At 40.0% G+C, this 17,921-nt stretch overlaps 1 protein-coding gene across 2 annotated transcripts; it reads left to right on the forward strand.

Annotated features, from left to right (window-relative positions):
* The first annotated feature begins 441 nt into the window (after window positions 1-441).
* Window positions 442-16,701, forward strand: LOC117991377 (protein smoothened-like). 2 transcript variants are annotated; one of them, XM_034978964.2, is made up of 11 exons: window positions 443-658; window positions 4,780-5,440; window positions 5,575-5,788; window positions 6,705-6,825; window positions 8,035-8,113; window positions 8,659-8,883; window positions 9,555-9,756; window positions 11,155-11,325; window positions 12,145-12,348; window positions 15,233-15,374; window positions 15,895-16,701. In XM_034978964.2, the coding sequence occupies exons 2-11, from the start codon at window positions 4,780-4,782 to the stop codon at window positions 16,159-16,161; spliced, it is 2,286 nt and encodes a 761-aa protein (XP_034834855.1). In that variant the 5' UTR covers window positions 443-658; the 3' UTR covers window positions 16,162-16,701. The 2 variants fall into 2 exon arrangements, with proteins under 2 accessions (XP_034834852.1, XP_034834855.1); XM_034978961.2 differs by lacking the exons at window positions 4,780-5,440; window positions 5,575-5,788; window positions 6,705-6,825; ... (5 more) ...; window positions 15,233-15,374; window positions 15,895-16,701 and adding an exon at window positions 751-3,589 and having other exon boundaries at window positions 442-658.
* Window positions 16,702-17,921: the final 1,220 nt, after the last annotated feature.

Here is a 17,921-nt window from a genome sequence, read left to right on the forward strand (position 1 = left end):
AAATATTAACGTTCATTTACGTAGTTCATTTAGAATTTTTTTACTATAACTAGAGTCATAGACTATTTACGTCACATCCGCCAATCCTTTTTTTTAAACTGGTTTTACGGCTCTGGGTTCATCTACCAATCCGCTTGCGTAGTGTTGCCATCACAAAGTATAAGTGGAGGTTTTACTTCTATTAATGATGGGTCCTAAAGTCAGGGTATTTAGTTTTTTTTATTAAGTATTTTAGCACGTTTTTTGTTCAACTAATTTAGGAAGTTTTTATTCCTACAGGAACTAGGGTAAAACCAAAATCATAAGTAGAAACACTGGGGAACGTAACTTGGGCTCAGGACTCAGGTCGTGGGTCTCTAGTAGTGAGGTCTCTACTGGGTAGGTACTCTTTGACACTGGATCTGGGTCTGAGGGTCTGACCATAGAGTAGGATGTGGTCTGACTCTGGGTGAAAAGCTGAAATGGAAAAATAAAACATGGCTGGCTTGGTTCGTTGGCTGTCTAACTTTCGGTAGCATTCCCCATATAAATTAGGTTATTTATTTGTGTTAAATGACTGATCAATTGTTACAGTTTGTGAGATAAATACGTCTTATTTGAATGTGTCGAACGAAATCAACTCCATATACAATGTTACAACGTGTTCTTTGAAAACAAGGTAAGAAACATTGATGCTTACTTTATTGTTGGGATCATCATACGCTCTTACTTTAAAATACAACACTGTAATAAAAATGTTTTTCTAATTAGGTGTCGAAGTCATAAACATGGATTTTGGAAACCCACCTCCGAATATGGGTATGCCTCCACCCGGCATGGGTGGTCCCATGGGTCCACCAAGCCGTAACATTCGCCATAATTTTAGACCTTTCAACTATCAAATGCGATTTCCACCCCAGGGTCCTCTGAATATGACTCAAGACGACTTCGATGGTAAACGTTTACGTAAATCTGTTATGCGTAAAACCGTAGACTATAATTCTTCAATTATAAAAGCTTTAGAATGTCGTGTTTGGCAGCGAGACTGGCGTGACAGATACGCTTTACAGCCGGACGCCATGTACACCCCTGACTTATTACCACCACCTTCATATCCAGATAACCCTATAAATGCTGTTACTACTCGTTTTGTTAAGACTGCTACTAATAAGATGAGATGCCCTATTTTTGCTGTTGCCTGGACACCGGAAGGCCGCAGGTTAATAACTGGAGCTTCATCTGGAGAGTTCACTTTATGGAATGGATTAACTTTTAATTTTGAAACTATTCTTCAAGCTCACGACTCGCCTGTGCGATCGATGGTATGGTCTCACGGCGAAGGTTGGATGGTGACAGGAGATCATTCTGGCTTCATTAAGTATTGGCAAAGTAACATGAATAATGTTAAGATGTATCAAGCTCACAAGGAAGCGGTGAGGGGTATTAGTTTTAGTCCCAGCGATTCAAAGATCGTTACTTGCTCAGATGATGGAACTCTACGGATATTTGACTTTTATAGATGTCAAGAAGAGAGAATTTTGAGAGGGCATGGTGCTGATGTGAAATGTGTGCAGTGGCACCCGACAAAAGCTCTCATTGTATCTGGGAGTAAGGATAACCAGCAGCCAATAAAGTTATGGGATCCCAAGTCGGGAACAGCATTATCTACTTTACATGCACACAAATCTACTGTTATGGATTTGAAATGGAATGAAAATGGCAATTGGCTAATAACTGCATCCCGTGATCATTTATTAAAGCTTTTTGATATACGTAAGCTTGGTAGTGAACTTCAGATATTTAGAGGTCACAAAAAAGAGGCTTCGAGTGTAGTGTGGCATCCAACTCATGAGGGCTTGTTCTGCTCTGGTGGTTCTGATGGAACAATCTTGTTTTGGAATGTTGGCACCGATAAAGAAGTAGGTTGTATAGAAGGTGCTCATGAATCTATAGTTTGGACAATGGCTTGGCACCCTCTGGGCCATATACTATGTTCTGGATCTAATGATCACACTTCTAAGTTTTGGACCCGTAATCGTCCAGGTGATCAGATGAGAGACAAGTACAATCTTAACACATTGCCTCCGGGTGTTCAAGAGGACAATGAGTTAGAGGAGCCAGCTGCTATTCCTGGTATGGGTCCAGAGGACAAAGTTGAAATTTTCTCTACCGATACTGACAAAGCAATTCCTGGCTTAGATTTAGATACCACATTTCTGCCAATGGACTTTGAAAAGAAAGTTAAGAAAGTACCTTATAGTAAGCCTATACCGAGAAACTTCCAGGTTCAGTGGAATCATGGTCCATCTATGGATGATTCAGCAACAGAAGCATTGACACAAGCCCTTGTGGAGTCTGTTCCGGGTGCAGTTCCACTACAACAGATTTGCCCTACAGCTATCTTCATTTATGGGAAGCTTATTTCTGTAGAGCCTGGATCAAAACTTGAAAAAGCTATATCTGAAGGTCCAATAGCATTGAGAAGATATATAGCAACTGGTGAGATAGAGGAATTAGATGACATGATGCCTCACTTAGAACAGGATGCTGACGATGACAGTTTCCTGCAACCATTTGAGTATCCTACTCACGAAAATAATGACAATGACAATAGTGCACTTGAGGATGATGATGTTGACAAAAATGATTACGAAAAAGAAGATTATTATAACAATGACATGGATATGAGTGAGCCAAATCAAGATGATTATAATAGTTATGATAATGGACCACCAGACATGAACAACATGATGCCTATGGGAAGTATGCCTCCGATGGGTTTCATGGGACCTCCAATGAACATGGGTCCACCGATGGGCCCCCCCATGCATGGCATGCATATGCCTCCTCAACACATGCCACCTGGTATGCCACCAGGCAATATGCCTCCAATGGGTAATATGCCACCAATAGGTGCTATGCCTCCTATAAACAATAATATGAACACAAGACCTGTCTTCCCTGATAATGGATTTACCAAAGGACATTACGAAAGTGGTTACGACGGTAACCAGTCATACTCTCAAGAAAATGATGAATATAATGAAGAGGAATCATTTGATCGGAGCTTTAATGAAGAGGAAAATAATTTCAATGAAGAGGACAATGATGAGGGGGAAAATTATGGACGAAATCAAAGATGGGGTGGTGGTTACAGAGGCAGGGGTCAAGACAGAGGGCAAAATAGAGGTAGAGGTCAAGATCGGGGTAGAGGCCAGGACCGAGGTAGAGGCAGAGGCCAGGACCGAAGCAGGGGCCAGGACCGAGGTAGAGGACGAGGGATGAATGGCTTTGGTGGGCGCAATATGCGTAGAGGTGGCAACCAACGTGGTTCGTCTTGGAATCGACGTGGCAGTGGTGCCAATCGAATGTTCAGAAGAGGCAGTAAACAAACTAATTAGAAAATGGTAGGATTAAGTCTTTAAATGCATGCTTCAAAGACAATGACTAATGAATGAAAAATGAGTGTTAAGTGCTGCAAGATAAGTGATGATGAGTAATAAGAAGTAAGATGAATATAAGGAGGTTGTAAATAATTTTCGATTACATCTTGTATTTAATTTTAAAAGATAAAACAATAAATTTATATTAAGTTGTAAAAAAAAAATAAGTTGTTTCCTACAGGTGCCCCTTCATTTAGCTGTGGATACAGGTGAGTCGATTAGTTCTAATCATATAATTTTACCTTTTGAGCAAATTCAAACATTGTGTTTCTTGTAATATCAGGTAATATTTGCATAAAAACGAAGATAAAGGCTCAACAGCAAGATGTGGTGTTAGCAGTTTCGTCAGAAGATGCTCTTGAGTCCCGGTCATCACTCTGCAGCATCCTTATAGTAAGATCCTGGTATTTTTTGATTTTGTAAATAAAGATTTTTTTTTAAATAAAGAATAACCCTTTCCTCTATTTATAAAAAAAAACTTTTGTTTATGTGGGGCTAAATGAAATGTTGGCAAATAAAATACAAAAATATAAAGTTAAATAAATCCAAGGTACGTCCCTTCGTCCACCCTATATGAGTCAGTACAATAGATTAACATGAACTTTTCCAGCAAACAAAGTAGCATGCTATTCAATTCAATTTTGTTTTTATGGCACGCAGCTGTTATAAATGGATACAATGCCAGTGACGCGTGTAATGGAAGACTATAGAGAATGGTTGGTGATAGCTGGGAATTAGAGTAGTGACAAAAGTGATGAATAAAATTGTAGTTTTGATACACTTGTAAATGGTATTAGTTATTATATGATTTAAGCCTTTACAGCAACTTTAAATTGAGTAAAATTTAATGCATTGAATTGATGAATTTAGTACCTAGAACATAGTACCTAATTTATAATATTCTAAATATGTTCCTTCCAACATAGTTTTTAGAATACAATAGGACATTTAGGAGCGTAAAATGCTCATCATCAGCAAAGATAATATATTCCAAGACATTGTCAATTTTTCCATATGAATTTTGTTTAAGGTTTTTCTTTGTTCTATATCAGGATTCAGGAATCTGTTGTACTGATTTTTCCTACTGTACCTGCCCCCTCCGTACTTGGATTAATAAAAAAAAAAGCAAAGATGGTTTGTTAAGAAAGATGTTCTAAAGTTAAAATAAGAATAAAATAGAATAACTTTGTAGAAAAATAAATTTATGAAGTATTTGAGGGTTTCATTTGCTACCCTTTACCTGCATAAATAAAGAGAAATTGAGAAATAAAATGTAGTTTCAATTTTTTATTTAAGCATTTTTTATTCCCTTAGAAAATGCTTGAATTAGTAGTCAAAACCGTTTCTTTTGTTACAGATGTACCTGGAAAGATGGATGTATGGGCTGATTACAATATCTCTATGCGGGGCGAGTCAGTATGATAATGGCGCAGACAAGAACTCGCTTACTAGTGTTGCGAGTGAAAATACAACAATACGGCTCGAGGTCATCGATGGAACACCTAATTATAGGCTGATAAAGATGGAGAAAAGCACACAGTGGTTTCCAGAGCGAGAGATAAAGCTAGATAGCTGCGTGAGAAGAGCAAAGTGCGAGCCCCTCAATAAGACAACGTGCCTAGGGGCAAAATTACCCTACAACAGAACAAGTGTTCACCTTACATTCTATGATAGCCAGTACCAAATACAAAGCCAGTTAGAACTGTACAGGGAATTAATCAATGTGCCAAAATGTTGGGCAGTGGTGCAGCCTTTACTTTGCGCCACTTTTATGCCAAACTGCGAACAAGTACTCGGTCAGGACATGGTGTATTTGCCTTCCTACGAAATGTGCAAGATCACAATGGAACCATGTGCCATATTGTATAACACGTCATACTTTCCAAATTTTTTGAAATGTAACGCCACTCTATTTCCGCCGAAGTGCGAAAACGTAGCAAGAGAAATGAAATTTAACACAACTGGGAAGTGTTTACCGCCTCTAATTCATGCAGACAAGGCCCCTCATTTTTATGAAGGTACAGTGGTTTTTAAGCTGTGCAAATTGATACGCACATTCAAATGCTCTGGTTGCAGAGCATTTGAATGTGCCAATTTGCCAAATTCTTTTTAGAGTATCTGTATGTTTTTTGGCAAACTTTTTTTGTTTAAGGAATATCAGGGTGTGGTCTGCCTTGCCGCGATCCTTTATACACGGAAGACGAGCATCAGCAGATCCACCGGCTAGTGGCGTGGGGAGCAGGCGTGTGCCTTGCACTGAACCTTCTAACTGTGGCCACCTTCCTCATAGACTGGCGGAGCGCCAACAAATATCCCGCGCTAGTCATCTTCTATATCAACGTGTGCTTTGCTGTAGCTTCCATGGGGTAAGTTATCTGTACACTGGTTAGAACCATTACGCACGGTCGACTAGTCGCTGGGCAACTCGGATGATGTATATAAATTACAGATTCTAACCCTCGCAGTCAACTAGTTGCCGGACGACTAGACCGTGCGTAATGAAGCTGACGATCAACAGAACCGCTGATTTTAGTGGTGTGTCGCTTGATTTTTTTTTGCAAGTTATTTGCTGACTAATATTACCCTTTCCCCTCAAATTAAGCGTAAAACTTGTGCTAGGAGTAGGTACGACAATAGTGCAATGAGTGGGATTTCAACCGGCGACCTTTCGGTTTTCAGTCCGCTCCTTTAACTGTTGAGCTATCGAGGCTCTTGCTTTGTGTTGATGCTTTGTTTCTCCTCTTATATACTTGCTGATTTCCATGACTCTGCATAGATTAATGTTTTTAATCCTGTGGGAACTCTGATTTTCCAGGATAAAAAGTAGTCTATGTTCCAGGATGCAAGCTATACCAAGTAGATCATGCCCACAACTCCGTCTGTGTGGATTTATGGCCAAAATAATAATCAATTCTAAATATGATCTATCGATAAGTTATACAGTAACATCAAATTGAATCAAAAATTGTAAGATCTTTATTGACAATTAACAATGAAGATATCGGCGGAATTATTATTAATTTTCCAGGACCAAAAGTAGCCTACGTCCTTTTCCGAGATGCAAGTCATCACCAGTCAACATCGGTTAAACGGATGGATCGTATAAAGCTATAGCATTTTAAACTGAGTCGTTGAGTCGTAGGTAAGTGCGAGCGAAACAGACAGATAATTCGACGACTCAGTTTAAAATGCGTCGACTATAGCAGACAGACAGTCATACTTTTACATTTATAATATTAGTATGGATGGATGAGTACATAAATGTGGGCTTTTGTTTACCAGATGGTTGGTACAATTTGGCGTAGGATCAAGGGATGATATCGTGTGTTCAAAAGACGGCACAAGACGACAAGGAGAGCCCTCAGCCGAAGAGAATTTATCTTGCGTCGTCGTTTTTGTATTGGTATGTATATCTCTACAATTTATAGTGATAGGGTAGATGCATCTGACGATTTAAAAATACTTGTAAATTAAATTAATTGAATAAAAAATATTTTTATTTATTTATTTTTCTTTGAATAAAACCGTCCAAGTGCGAGTCGGACTCGCACACGAAGGCTTCCATATCATCGTACAAAAAATAATTAGCCCACCGTGCACTCATAACCTCGTGCAAGTTAACGACTGGACAGGGCCATCTATCATAAATAATAAATAAATAAATAAATAAATGATGTAGTTTAGTAAATTATTTGTTCAAGAAATATGTTTTTGTGATGGATCCACAAATTCACGGTTTTCGGATTTTTTCCTTTACTTGTGCTGAAGACCTACCTACCTGCCAAATTTCATAATTTTAGGTCAACGGGAAGTACCCTATATGTTCCTTGACAAACGTGACAGACATACAGACAACGAAGAAGTGATATAAGGGTTAGAAGGGGTAAGAAGGGATAAAAGGTGACTGACTGACTGACTGATCTATCAGCGCACTGCTCAAACTGCTGGATGGATCGGCCTGAAATTTGGCATGTACATAGCTATTATGACGTAGGCATTCGCTAAGAAAGGATTTTTGAAAATTCAACCCCTAAGGGGGTGAAATAGGGGTTTGAAATTTCTGTAGTCCACGCGGACGAAGTCGCGAGTATAAGCTAGTAAGTAAATAAATAAAATAATAATATTTTTTATTCAATTAAACTTTTACAAGTACTTTTGAATCGTCAAATGCATGTACCACTACCAACTAGTGTCGGTACCATAAATTCAACCCCTAAGGAGGTGAAATAGGGGTTTGAAATTTCTGTAGTCCACGCGGACGAAGTCGCGAGTATAAGCTAGAAAGTAAATAAATAAAATAATAATATTTTTTATTCAATTAAACTTTTACAAGTACTTTTGAATCGTCAAATGCATGTACCACTACCAACTAGTGTCGGTACCATAAATTCAACCCCTAAGGAGGTGAAATAGGGGTTTGAAATTTCTGTAGTCCACGCGGACGAAGTCGCGAGCATAAGCTAGTAAGTAAATAAATAAAATAATAATATTTTTTATTCAATTAAACTTTTACAAGTACTTTTGAATCGTCAAATGCATGTACCACTACCAACTAGTGTGGGTACCATCAGATAATTATTTATAGTAACAGACGCTTTATTTGTTGTTACAGGTATATTACTTCATGATCGCAGCCTGCGTTTGGTTTGTGATATTCACATACGCGTGGCACATGAGCTTCCGAGCACTGGGTAAATTATTACAACTATCGTTTTTAATTGTTGTATGTTTCATTTTATTTTATTTTATCAGTCACTCAAGTGTCAAATAGTTTCAGTGTGACCTGTATCATCATACCTGTATTTGAGATTATGATATAGATTGTTAATCAGTACCAACCCTTATTATAAATGTGAAAGTGTGTTTGTTTGTTGGTTTGTCCTTCAATCACGTCGCAACGGTGCAACAGATTGACGTGATTTTTTGCATGGGTAATGGGTGATTTTTTGATGCCCGCGACTTCGTCCGCGTGGATTTAGGTTTTTGAAAATCCCGTCGCAACGGACCAACGGATCGACGTGAATTTTTGCATGGGTATAGTTTAAGACCTGGAAAAGGACATACTACTTATACTACTACTACTACTACTACTACTACTTTTTATCTCGGAAAATCAAAAAGTTGGCACGGGATTTTTAAAAACCTAAATCCACGCGTACAAAGTCGCGGACATCAGCTAGTAAAAGTATATTCATTCATTCATTCATTAATAGTGACAATCTATAAAAATCCACAGGTAAAATTCAAGACAGAATAGACAAGAAAGCGGCATACTTCCACTTGGTAGCGTGGTCGCTCCCACTGATCCTCACCATCACAACCATGGCGTTTGGAGAAGTAGACGGGAACAGCGTGACAGGGGTCTGCTTTGTGGGCTACGTCAACCATCCCATGAGAGCTGCTTTGTTATTGGCGCCGCTGTCAGTTGTACTTCTATTGGGAGGATATTTTCTGCTAAGAGGTACGAAAATAATCTATACATATAAAAGGAAATGCTGACTGAGTGACTGACTGACTAAACTATCAACGCACAGCTCAAACTTCTGGACCGATCGAGCTTAAATTTGGCATGCATTTGCATGATTTTCGAAAATATAACCCCTAAGGGGTAAACTAGGGGTATGAAATTTTTGTTGTCCACTTGGACGATGTCGCGGCAATAAGTAGTTCCTTTTAAAATTCGGCAATAAAATGAAAACCTTTTTTTGCTTCTCAGTATTGTTAATGTTTTGTTGATGCCTGTAGTGCAACTGCACTCGTTTACCAACTCAGTACCAAAGTATTTCTGCTGAGATTTGTCAAGTGATGGTTAGAGCAGAATAAAACTCGTACCCATCTACTATGGATCTCTAGTCATATTTATGGTTTTTTCCCCAGATGGTTGAATATGTTGAATTCTAGGTATATTGAAGTATTCTTCTGCAGGACCCTCGTTTATTTTACTAAAGTCCCGTCTAACGGCGGTTACGCACCCCTCCGTTCCGAGTCCGTGAAAATACGTTCCTTTTTGTTTTGTATGGGAGCTTATGGCATATGTTGTAGATGATCGCTGGTATGCTCACGGATGACGGATAGGACTTGGATGACGGAAGTGCAGTGCGTAATCGCCGTTACGATTATTTTGTTCCGCAGGTGTATTCTCGTTGATAGCAGTGCGGGTTTCGAGTAAGGACGTGATATCGCCACGCGCCGCGAACAAAATCCGCCAGACCATCACACGGTGCTCGCTCACTGCGGCGTTGGTGGCCGTGTTCATCTGCGTCACCTTCGCCTGCCATGTCTACGAGTTCCGCAACGCCGAGTCGTGGAAGGAGGCTTTCAAGAAGAACATTATGTGAGTTACTGCCCACAAAATCCGCCAGACCATCACACGGTGCTCGCTCACTGCGGCGCTGGTGGCCGTGTTCATCTGCGTCACCTTCGCCTGCCATGTCTACGAGTTCCGCAACGCCGAGTCGTGGAAGGAGGCTTTCAAGAAGAACATTATGTGAGTTACTGCCCACAAAATTCGCCAGACCATCACACGGTGCTCGCTCACTGCAGCGCTGGTGGCCGTGTTCATCTGCGTCACTTTCGCCTGCCATGTCTACGAGTTCCGCAACGCCGAGTCGTGGAAGGAGGTTTTCAAGAAGAACATTATGTGAGTTTCTTCTACTCTTTTGTATACTGCAAACAAAATCTGTTAGACCCTCACATGGTAAATGCAATATGCTTTATTGTACACCAAAAGAGAAATGTAAATATGCGAAACCGAGTCTTGTATACATTTATCGTTCTCCATGGCTTAGTGAGAATTCGATACAAAGAAAGGAACCTTTAGATTTTTTTTCTTCGCGACGATCAAGTCTAGAGTGAATAGGCTAGCGCGCTCCATGTCAGGCTGAATCATCACATGCCAGCAGGTCTGATTGTAGCCAAGTGCTATTCTATGAATTAAGAAATCACACATTTCTACGTATTCTTGGGCGTTCGTTTTTTATTAGGTGAATTTTTAGCATCTATATTTCACGATTATGTATTCTGAGTATTAGAAAGAAAGACAAACTCAAACTCAAATTATTTATTCAGAATAGGTAAAATTTTACGCTTCCTGATTGTCAAAATTTTTATTTGTAAGATGATATAGTGGTGATAATTAATACGTTCTTAAAACTAAAGCTAAGAGGGTTCAAAACCCGCCCAGGGCTGAGAAGAGCCCACAACAAATTCAGCCGGGTATTTATTCAAAACGTTTATTATTTAAATTGTGCCAAACATTACTTCTTATAACTAAGAGTTGGTTATCCCGGCGCTTCCTCCACCTGAGCATTAAACCCAACATGCTTCAACTAAAAGAAGCGCCGGAATAACTGTCATCTGTGGCAGTATTACTACTGAATATTTATCAATATAGCTGTGATAGCCTAGTGGTTAGGACGTCCGCCTTCTAATCGGAGGTCGGGGGTTCGATCCCGGGCACGCACCTCTAACTTTTCGGAGTTATGTGCGTTTTAATAAATTAAATATCACTTGCTTTAACGGTGAAGGAAAATATCATGAGGAAACCTGCATGCCTGAGAGTTCTCCATAATGTTCTCAAAGATGTGTAAAGTCTACCAATCCACACATGGCCAGCGTGGTAGACTATGGCCAAACCCTTCTCACTCTGAGAGGAGACCCGTGCTCTTTAGTGAGCCGGTGATGGGTTGATCATGATGATGGTGATTTATCAATATTGTGACGTTCTGTCCAGCTGTCGGCTCGAAGGGCTGAAGGAGGGCGGTCGCGAGTGCGCGGCGGGCGCGCGTCCCTCCGTGTCGGTGCTGCAGCTGCGGCTGCTGTGCTGCTTCGCGGCCGGCGCGCTTATGGCCTCGTGGACGTGGACGCCTGCCGCCGCGGCCGCTTGGCGACGCTATATGGCCAAGTAAGTTTATCTTCCACCCTCATAGGATCACTTCATTGTATGTCTGTCGTGAGTCTTTAAATATCTTGTACGATGGTACAGAACCTTTAGTGTGTGAGTCCAACTCGCACTTGACCGATTTTTTTAAAAAGCGTGTTCGCCTTATTCATTGTTCAGGAGTCTGTCGAGCCTCCTATGTACATAACCTGCTATTGCCCAGCTCTAATGCATAAATGTAGCATCCACCTTGGGAAACATCGTACACCCTGAGGAAGCTACTCTAATTCCAGTCAGAAAAGTGCTGCTGTATTTGTCGGCCACAAGTATTGCCTTGTTCATAATGTTGTCATTCCTTCGAAATTGGTAACAGTAGGTCGATTTCAGAAAACCTGTATCAATCATTATTGCAATCGCAATTGTTGTAATTAACTGGCTGATTTTTTTTAAAACAAGGCAAGGCAGCCAATAAAGATCGAGCGTTAACTAATCAGAGATGATTGCGATCGTCACACTGTAGCGGTCATTTTACCGTAATCAAGCCGTCTGATTGAGTTTAAATATGTATAAATCCTAATCCACTACCCATTTATAAATGTGGAAGTGTGTTTGTTTGTTATTTTATTGGTTTGTTGGCTTGTCCTTCAGTCACGTCGCAACGGAGTAACGGACCGACCTGATTTTATACATGGGCATATTTAAAGACCTGGAAAGTGACATAGGCTACTTTTTATCCAGGAAAAGAGTTCCCACGGGATTAAAAAAAAGCCTATATCCACGCGGACGAAGTTGCGGACAACGTCTAGTTACTTAAGTTAGTAACGTGTTTAGTACTAATTCCAGAAAGTGTGGCTGCTCAGTAGAAGCTGACGTAACGCGGCGCGCGCGCAAGCACGAGCTGATCGCGCGCGCGTACAAGCGACGCAACGAGTTCATCACGCGCGGACGACTCTCCATATCGCTGGGCGGCTCCAGGCAAGACCCCGTGGGGTTCTGCCTGGACAACACGTCGCCTATCGACTACCCAGAGGACGCCAAACACGAAAGGTGATTGACATCTATAGTACGCGACAGGTCGAAATGGAAATAGGGATATGAGGCGGGGGTCGCCCTGCATCGGGTTAGCGCGGGGGCTGTGTGGGTGTGCGGGGCGTCCCCACCTCGATTGCTATCTAGACCTGTCGCGTACATGTCACTCGGGTTTAATCTTCTTAATATATAAATCAAAAAAGGTTTCTACCTGTGTCCCGCTATAGACTTCGAAACCATCCAACCGATGTTCCCCAAACCAGTTTCATTAGAAAGGCAATAATGAGAAGATGGTTTTAGAATATATATTTTTAAATATTTTATTTATATTATTATTTATTATCTGCTAGTATTCAATATACCTATCTGTGATCAGTCGTAAGTACGCGACAGATCGAGAGAGCAATCGTCTGCACACCCGCACAGCCCTCGCGCTATCTAGGTGCGGGTGTGCGGGGCGTCCCCCCGCCTCATGCCTCGATTGCCATCTCGAGCTCTTAACATGATTGACGTCGATTCTGATGTTTATCTCTAAACTGAATTTAAAGTATCTGCATCTTTTTCTTTTTAATATTGCTTAAAAAAGGACGGAAGATGGATTTTAAATTAAAGTCTCTAAATAGTGCTGCTCTACAATACGACTGGCACCTAAGGTCACGAGGTTTAACAGGCTAGGAAACTAAATTAAGTTTGTATGTCCTTTTCTTGTTACATTGGAAAGAAAAATATGAGAATACTTTAAAATTTCGTTGCGATCAGAATCAGTACTTACCATTGTCCTCCTTCAATATCCTGGGTTTCTTTTCCGAACTTAGACATAGTTGTCTGTTACACATGAAACAATGACATGAGACTTCCCGCCAGATCATTCCAGCTGATCAAGCTCACTCCAGAATCCAATCAGGCCACACAGGTCGGCGAGGACTTGAGGAAGTGTTGCTGGGGCGCCAATGCAGGCTTCTCGTTGGACAGAAGCACCGCTACATTTAAGCAGTACGTGTTCCGGTGTCTCGTCACTCTCCAGCTTGCTCTGCTAAAGGGCTGTCGGTGATATCTTGCGTGGACAGAATTGTTTAACGAACAGTGTCCTCTTATCGTGCTAACCTAACCTAACCACAGCTCACGACACTTAGGGAACTTCTAACAAAACGTCGAGGCTTCGACGTTACTGGCAGGCGTCAAATGTTAGTACATTTGACGCTAGGTAGTCCTATTTTTCTTTGATTTCACGAAGCCATAGCCTTACGGCGGTTACGCACTCATCCGATCAGAGTCTGTGAAAATACGCTCCTTTTTGTTTTGTATGGGAGCTTATGACGTGTCGTAAATAATCGCTGGTATTCTCATGGATGACGGATGTGCAGTGCGTAATCGCCGTTTGTCGTCACACTTGACATAATCGTCGATTCAGGATCAAACCTAGAGTTATCACTCTAGTTCACTCTGCTATAACTGTCATAACTTTCCCTTGGTTATGTTGTCGTAGAAACAAACGTTTGGGCTGTGTATAGCCGCCTTTAATAGTCTACAATCTATTAGTTTTTATTATGAATCGTGACAATAGTCGTCAGTTTCATTATAACTTAGCTGCTTATATACCTATATACCTATTTTATAAATAAAAGGAGGAAACTAATATGTGTGTGGTGCGTTTATAATCATAATAATTACAGTATGTTGGTAAAAGTTACCTTGATGGGGAATTAGTTGGCCTTTAGGTTAAAAAGTTTGGAGACTTGACTATAAACAAATCTTAAAACTTTTTACTGTTTCACCATCACAAGAGGTTTAAATTAAATTAAATTTTTATTTATTTCAATGGACAATCAACAAGTTACAAAACTCTTAAATAAACTACACAAAATGAACTACTTACTGACATACTTACGTACATTATCGTAAAGTTAATGTCTTATGTAATATACAATGTTAACATTGTTGTTTATTTATGAAACATTGTCCAGTAATGCGATGTAACCACAAGGTTTTGTTTTCGAGGCCGTTTGTGGGTAACTGTTACTTAATTTCCACAAGTATTTATTACACTTAGGTATTACATGAACAGTGTTGGCCTGAGAGGTAAACCTGCATGCCTGAGAGTTCTCCTGTTCTCAAAGGTGTGAAATCTGCCAAGCGTGGTAGACTATGCCCAAATCAGTCGCCTACAGTGTGAGCGAGCGTTACGCATTTCACTATTTTACCCATACATATTCAACTTTCGTTCACACCAAACCGACAATGCGCTTTTACAGCATAATTTCCGCCGATTCTCTTGTCATTGTCTAAACTAAATTTAGAGTATCTGAATCTTTTTCTTTTTAATATTACTAAAAGAGGACGGAACATGAATTTTACATTTAAAGACTAAGTTTTAATGCAAACTACAAATTTAAACAATAGGCTCGCGACTGGCAGCTTAAGTCACGAGATTTGAGCTCTAAATTAAATTTAAAACTGTCAAACTGTGTCTGTCCTTTTCATATAACATCAGTAAGAAGAGGACGTGAATACTCTAAAATTTAGGTGTGCTCAGAATCAGTACCATTGTTAGCATAGTGTGAATAAAAAATACAGTCTGATTTCACATGCACCCAGGCTCGAAGTCCTCACAGTCGGCGGCTGACATTACATGAAATATAAACACTCTCTTAGACTAACCCCCGTATTTACAATCATTACTTTGAGGTCTCACAGTGTGCTTGAACGCACAGTGTGTGGTTCCACCAATCAGATTATTTATCACGTCAATTTTCGATAATCTGATTGGTGGAATCCACACTATGCGTTCGAGCACACTGCGATTTCATAGTAATGATTGTGAATACGGGCGAAGCCGTAATTATAGTATGCGGATAAGCCTAAAGTAGTGAACGCTGGGTTGAGTCAGGGGGTGTGGTTGCAGCGGCTCGCTGTCGTCGTCGTGGGCCGCCAACCTGCCGCGCTTCGTGCGGCGCCGCGACGCGCTGGTGCTGCCGCCGCACACGCACCACTCGCACCATTCGCACCACTCGCTCAGCTCCACACCCGACCGGCGCAACTCGCAGGTACCGATTACCGAACTTTACCGAGCTTATGCTAGTCTTAGACTATACAGGGTGTAAGGGATATGCTAACGAAAACTTAAAAATTATTTCTGAACATAATTCTAATTCCCTCAACATAGGAATTTTAGTGATGTAACCACAAATTGACGGTTTTCGGAATTTTTCCTTTACTTGTGCTATAAGACATTGCTAATGTTACCTGCTAAATTTCATGATTCTAGGTCAACGGGAAGTACCCTGTAGGTCATGATTCCCTTGAATTGACAGACATGACAGAAAGACAGACGACAAAGTGAGTGTTTCTTTTTTCTTTTTGAGGTACGGAGCCCCAAAAACAGAAAAATTACAATGTAATATATTATTTAAATCAAAACATCAATTAAAGCTGTTTTTACTGATAATACTTTTTACACCGGTTCGTCAAAGCCAAAGCTTTTTGCATCAAATATTTGGTAATGGACAGTACAAATAGACCCACGTAGTTCGTTTTGGTTTGACCTAGGCGTTGGTATTTTTACAGGATTCTCAGATCAGCATCAGCCTGCGCCACGTGTCAGTAGAATCTCGTCGCAACTCCCTCGACAGCCAGCTGTCTGTTAAGATAGCGGAGATGAAGACCAAAGTGGGCCGCCGCCGCGCTAAGCACAGCAAGGCTAAGAGGAAGCGCGCCTCGGCGAGGAAAGAGAGCACCCCGTCCATTGAGAGCCAGATCAGCCGCTACCTGCTGCAGACTGTGGCGGCCAACAACGACCCTTCGCGCGAGGAAGTCAAGTTCAGCTTCGATTAAACGACCTTTCTTTCGTAGCTAAAAGACGGTTCGAAAGTGTTCACTATGACGTAAATGAAATATTTTACGAATATGTACGTATAAATCACGAGCTCGTTTCTATTAATCCATACTCTATCCGTGGGAAAAAGTTACTATAGCGCTCTCTCTATTACACAATCACATACAAATGGTAGATACAAAAATCTCAGTGGGTGCTAACTAAATCACAAACGAAACTAATGTTTTCTAATTGAATTTAGAATATTTTTGAACACATGTTTGTTATTGGCTGGTGTCTCAAAATAGTAAACACCCACTGAGCTTTTGTCTATCATTTATATGAGGTTACGTAACAGAGAAAGATGAACTTACTACGTCAAATTATGTCCGTGAAAATATCCCCTCAACCATGATTGTTATTTAAGAGATTTATGCAATACTTTTTCTGTCCGATTTTAAAATGGCATGTGATAAGACAGTTCGCACGAACTAATATGCATGTTCTCTAAAGCCTAGCATTTTAAAAATAGCAATGACTAATATAAAAATAAGCATTTATTTAAGTGTTCATACTTTATATTATACATTTATTTTCAAATATTTTCAAAGGCATATAAAAATATCTCATTTAGAAGTTCTCGTGCGCTATTTGGATATGCAATTTTGATATACATATCTTTTTTGACTGATCTCGATTTTTGACTACATGTTTACAGAAAAAGCAGCCGCAACTATTTTATTGATACATGAAATATACCTGCAGTGAGTTGTGTAAATATTATAAAGTGATGTAGTTTTACTATTTTTTTATATACGTGTTTTTTGTATTAATAAAATCGTGAATATTTTGTAAGTAACTACAGTTCAAAGCGAATTATTATAATACCCAAAGTTAAAATACACATTATTTTTAGTTTATAGTTCTAAGTTACTTCATCAGATTGTTTTTGATCAATGTTTGATAATAAGTCATAATGAACGTTGTATGATTTCTAAATATAAAGACTGATCAGATTCTCTACTGCAAGAAAACCATGACAGCTATTTTTTATGACCTAGAGATGATAATTTATTGTTATAGTCTGTAAAACATGAGTCCTCACGCGCCATTCTAACTCTTTAACTTTCATGTCAAAAGTACGGTGGCCCTACCGCGGTTGTTTGACAGCTACAATGTCACGATCGCAATTCATCTCTGATTGGTTAATGCTCGCTCACTATTGGCTACAATGCATTGTTGCAACAAGAATCGCACAAATTCAGCCAATCAGAACAATTGAGATTGTAATAATGATTGATGCAGGTTTTAGACAATCGCCCTGCGGTTCACCTGTAAAATAAGGACTAAAATCGTACTTTGACATGAATAACTCAAAAAATGGCGCGTGTGGAGTCATTTTTTATACATTACATTATACAAAATTTAATGTGCCATATTAATATTCAACAGTATAGTCCGTTATATCAACAGTTTTGTATGAGATACAGGTCGCGAGTGAATAGCAAATAGGAGTTTACCTATATCAGAGCCATAATCTCTGGTATATAGTGTGTTATCTATGGTTTACACTATGTGAAGAGGAGGCGTGGCCGGGATTAAGCCCTCGCGTCCTGAATAGGAGGCAGGCTAGGCAATCACGGTTTTAATCTATGCGCTTGCCTGCGTCTGCCCATATTGTGAACGTACCATTCGAGAATAAACCCGTAGCTAATTTTACACATTTTGCTTAACGGTCTATTCTGGACCAACGAAGTCCTAACGTTGTACCCGCTATAGA

Source organism: Maniola hyperantus, chromosome 19 (assembly GCF_902806685.2).
Source record: "Maniola hyperantus chromosome 19, iAphHyp1.2, whole genome shotgun sequence".
NCBI classification, from domain to species: Eukaryota; Metazoa; Arthropoda; class Insecta; order Lepidoptera; family Nymphalidae; genus Maniola; species Maniola hyperantus.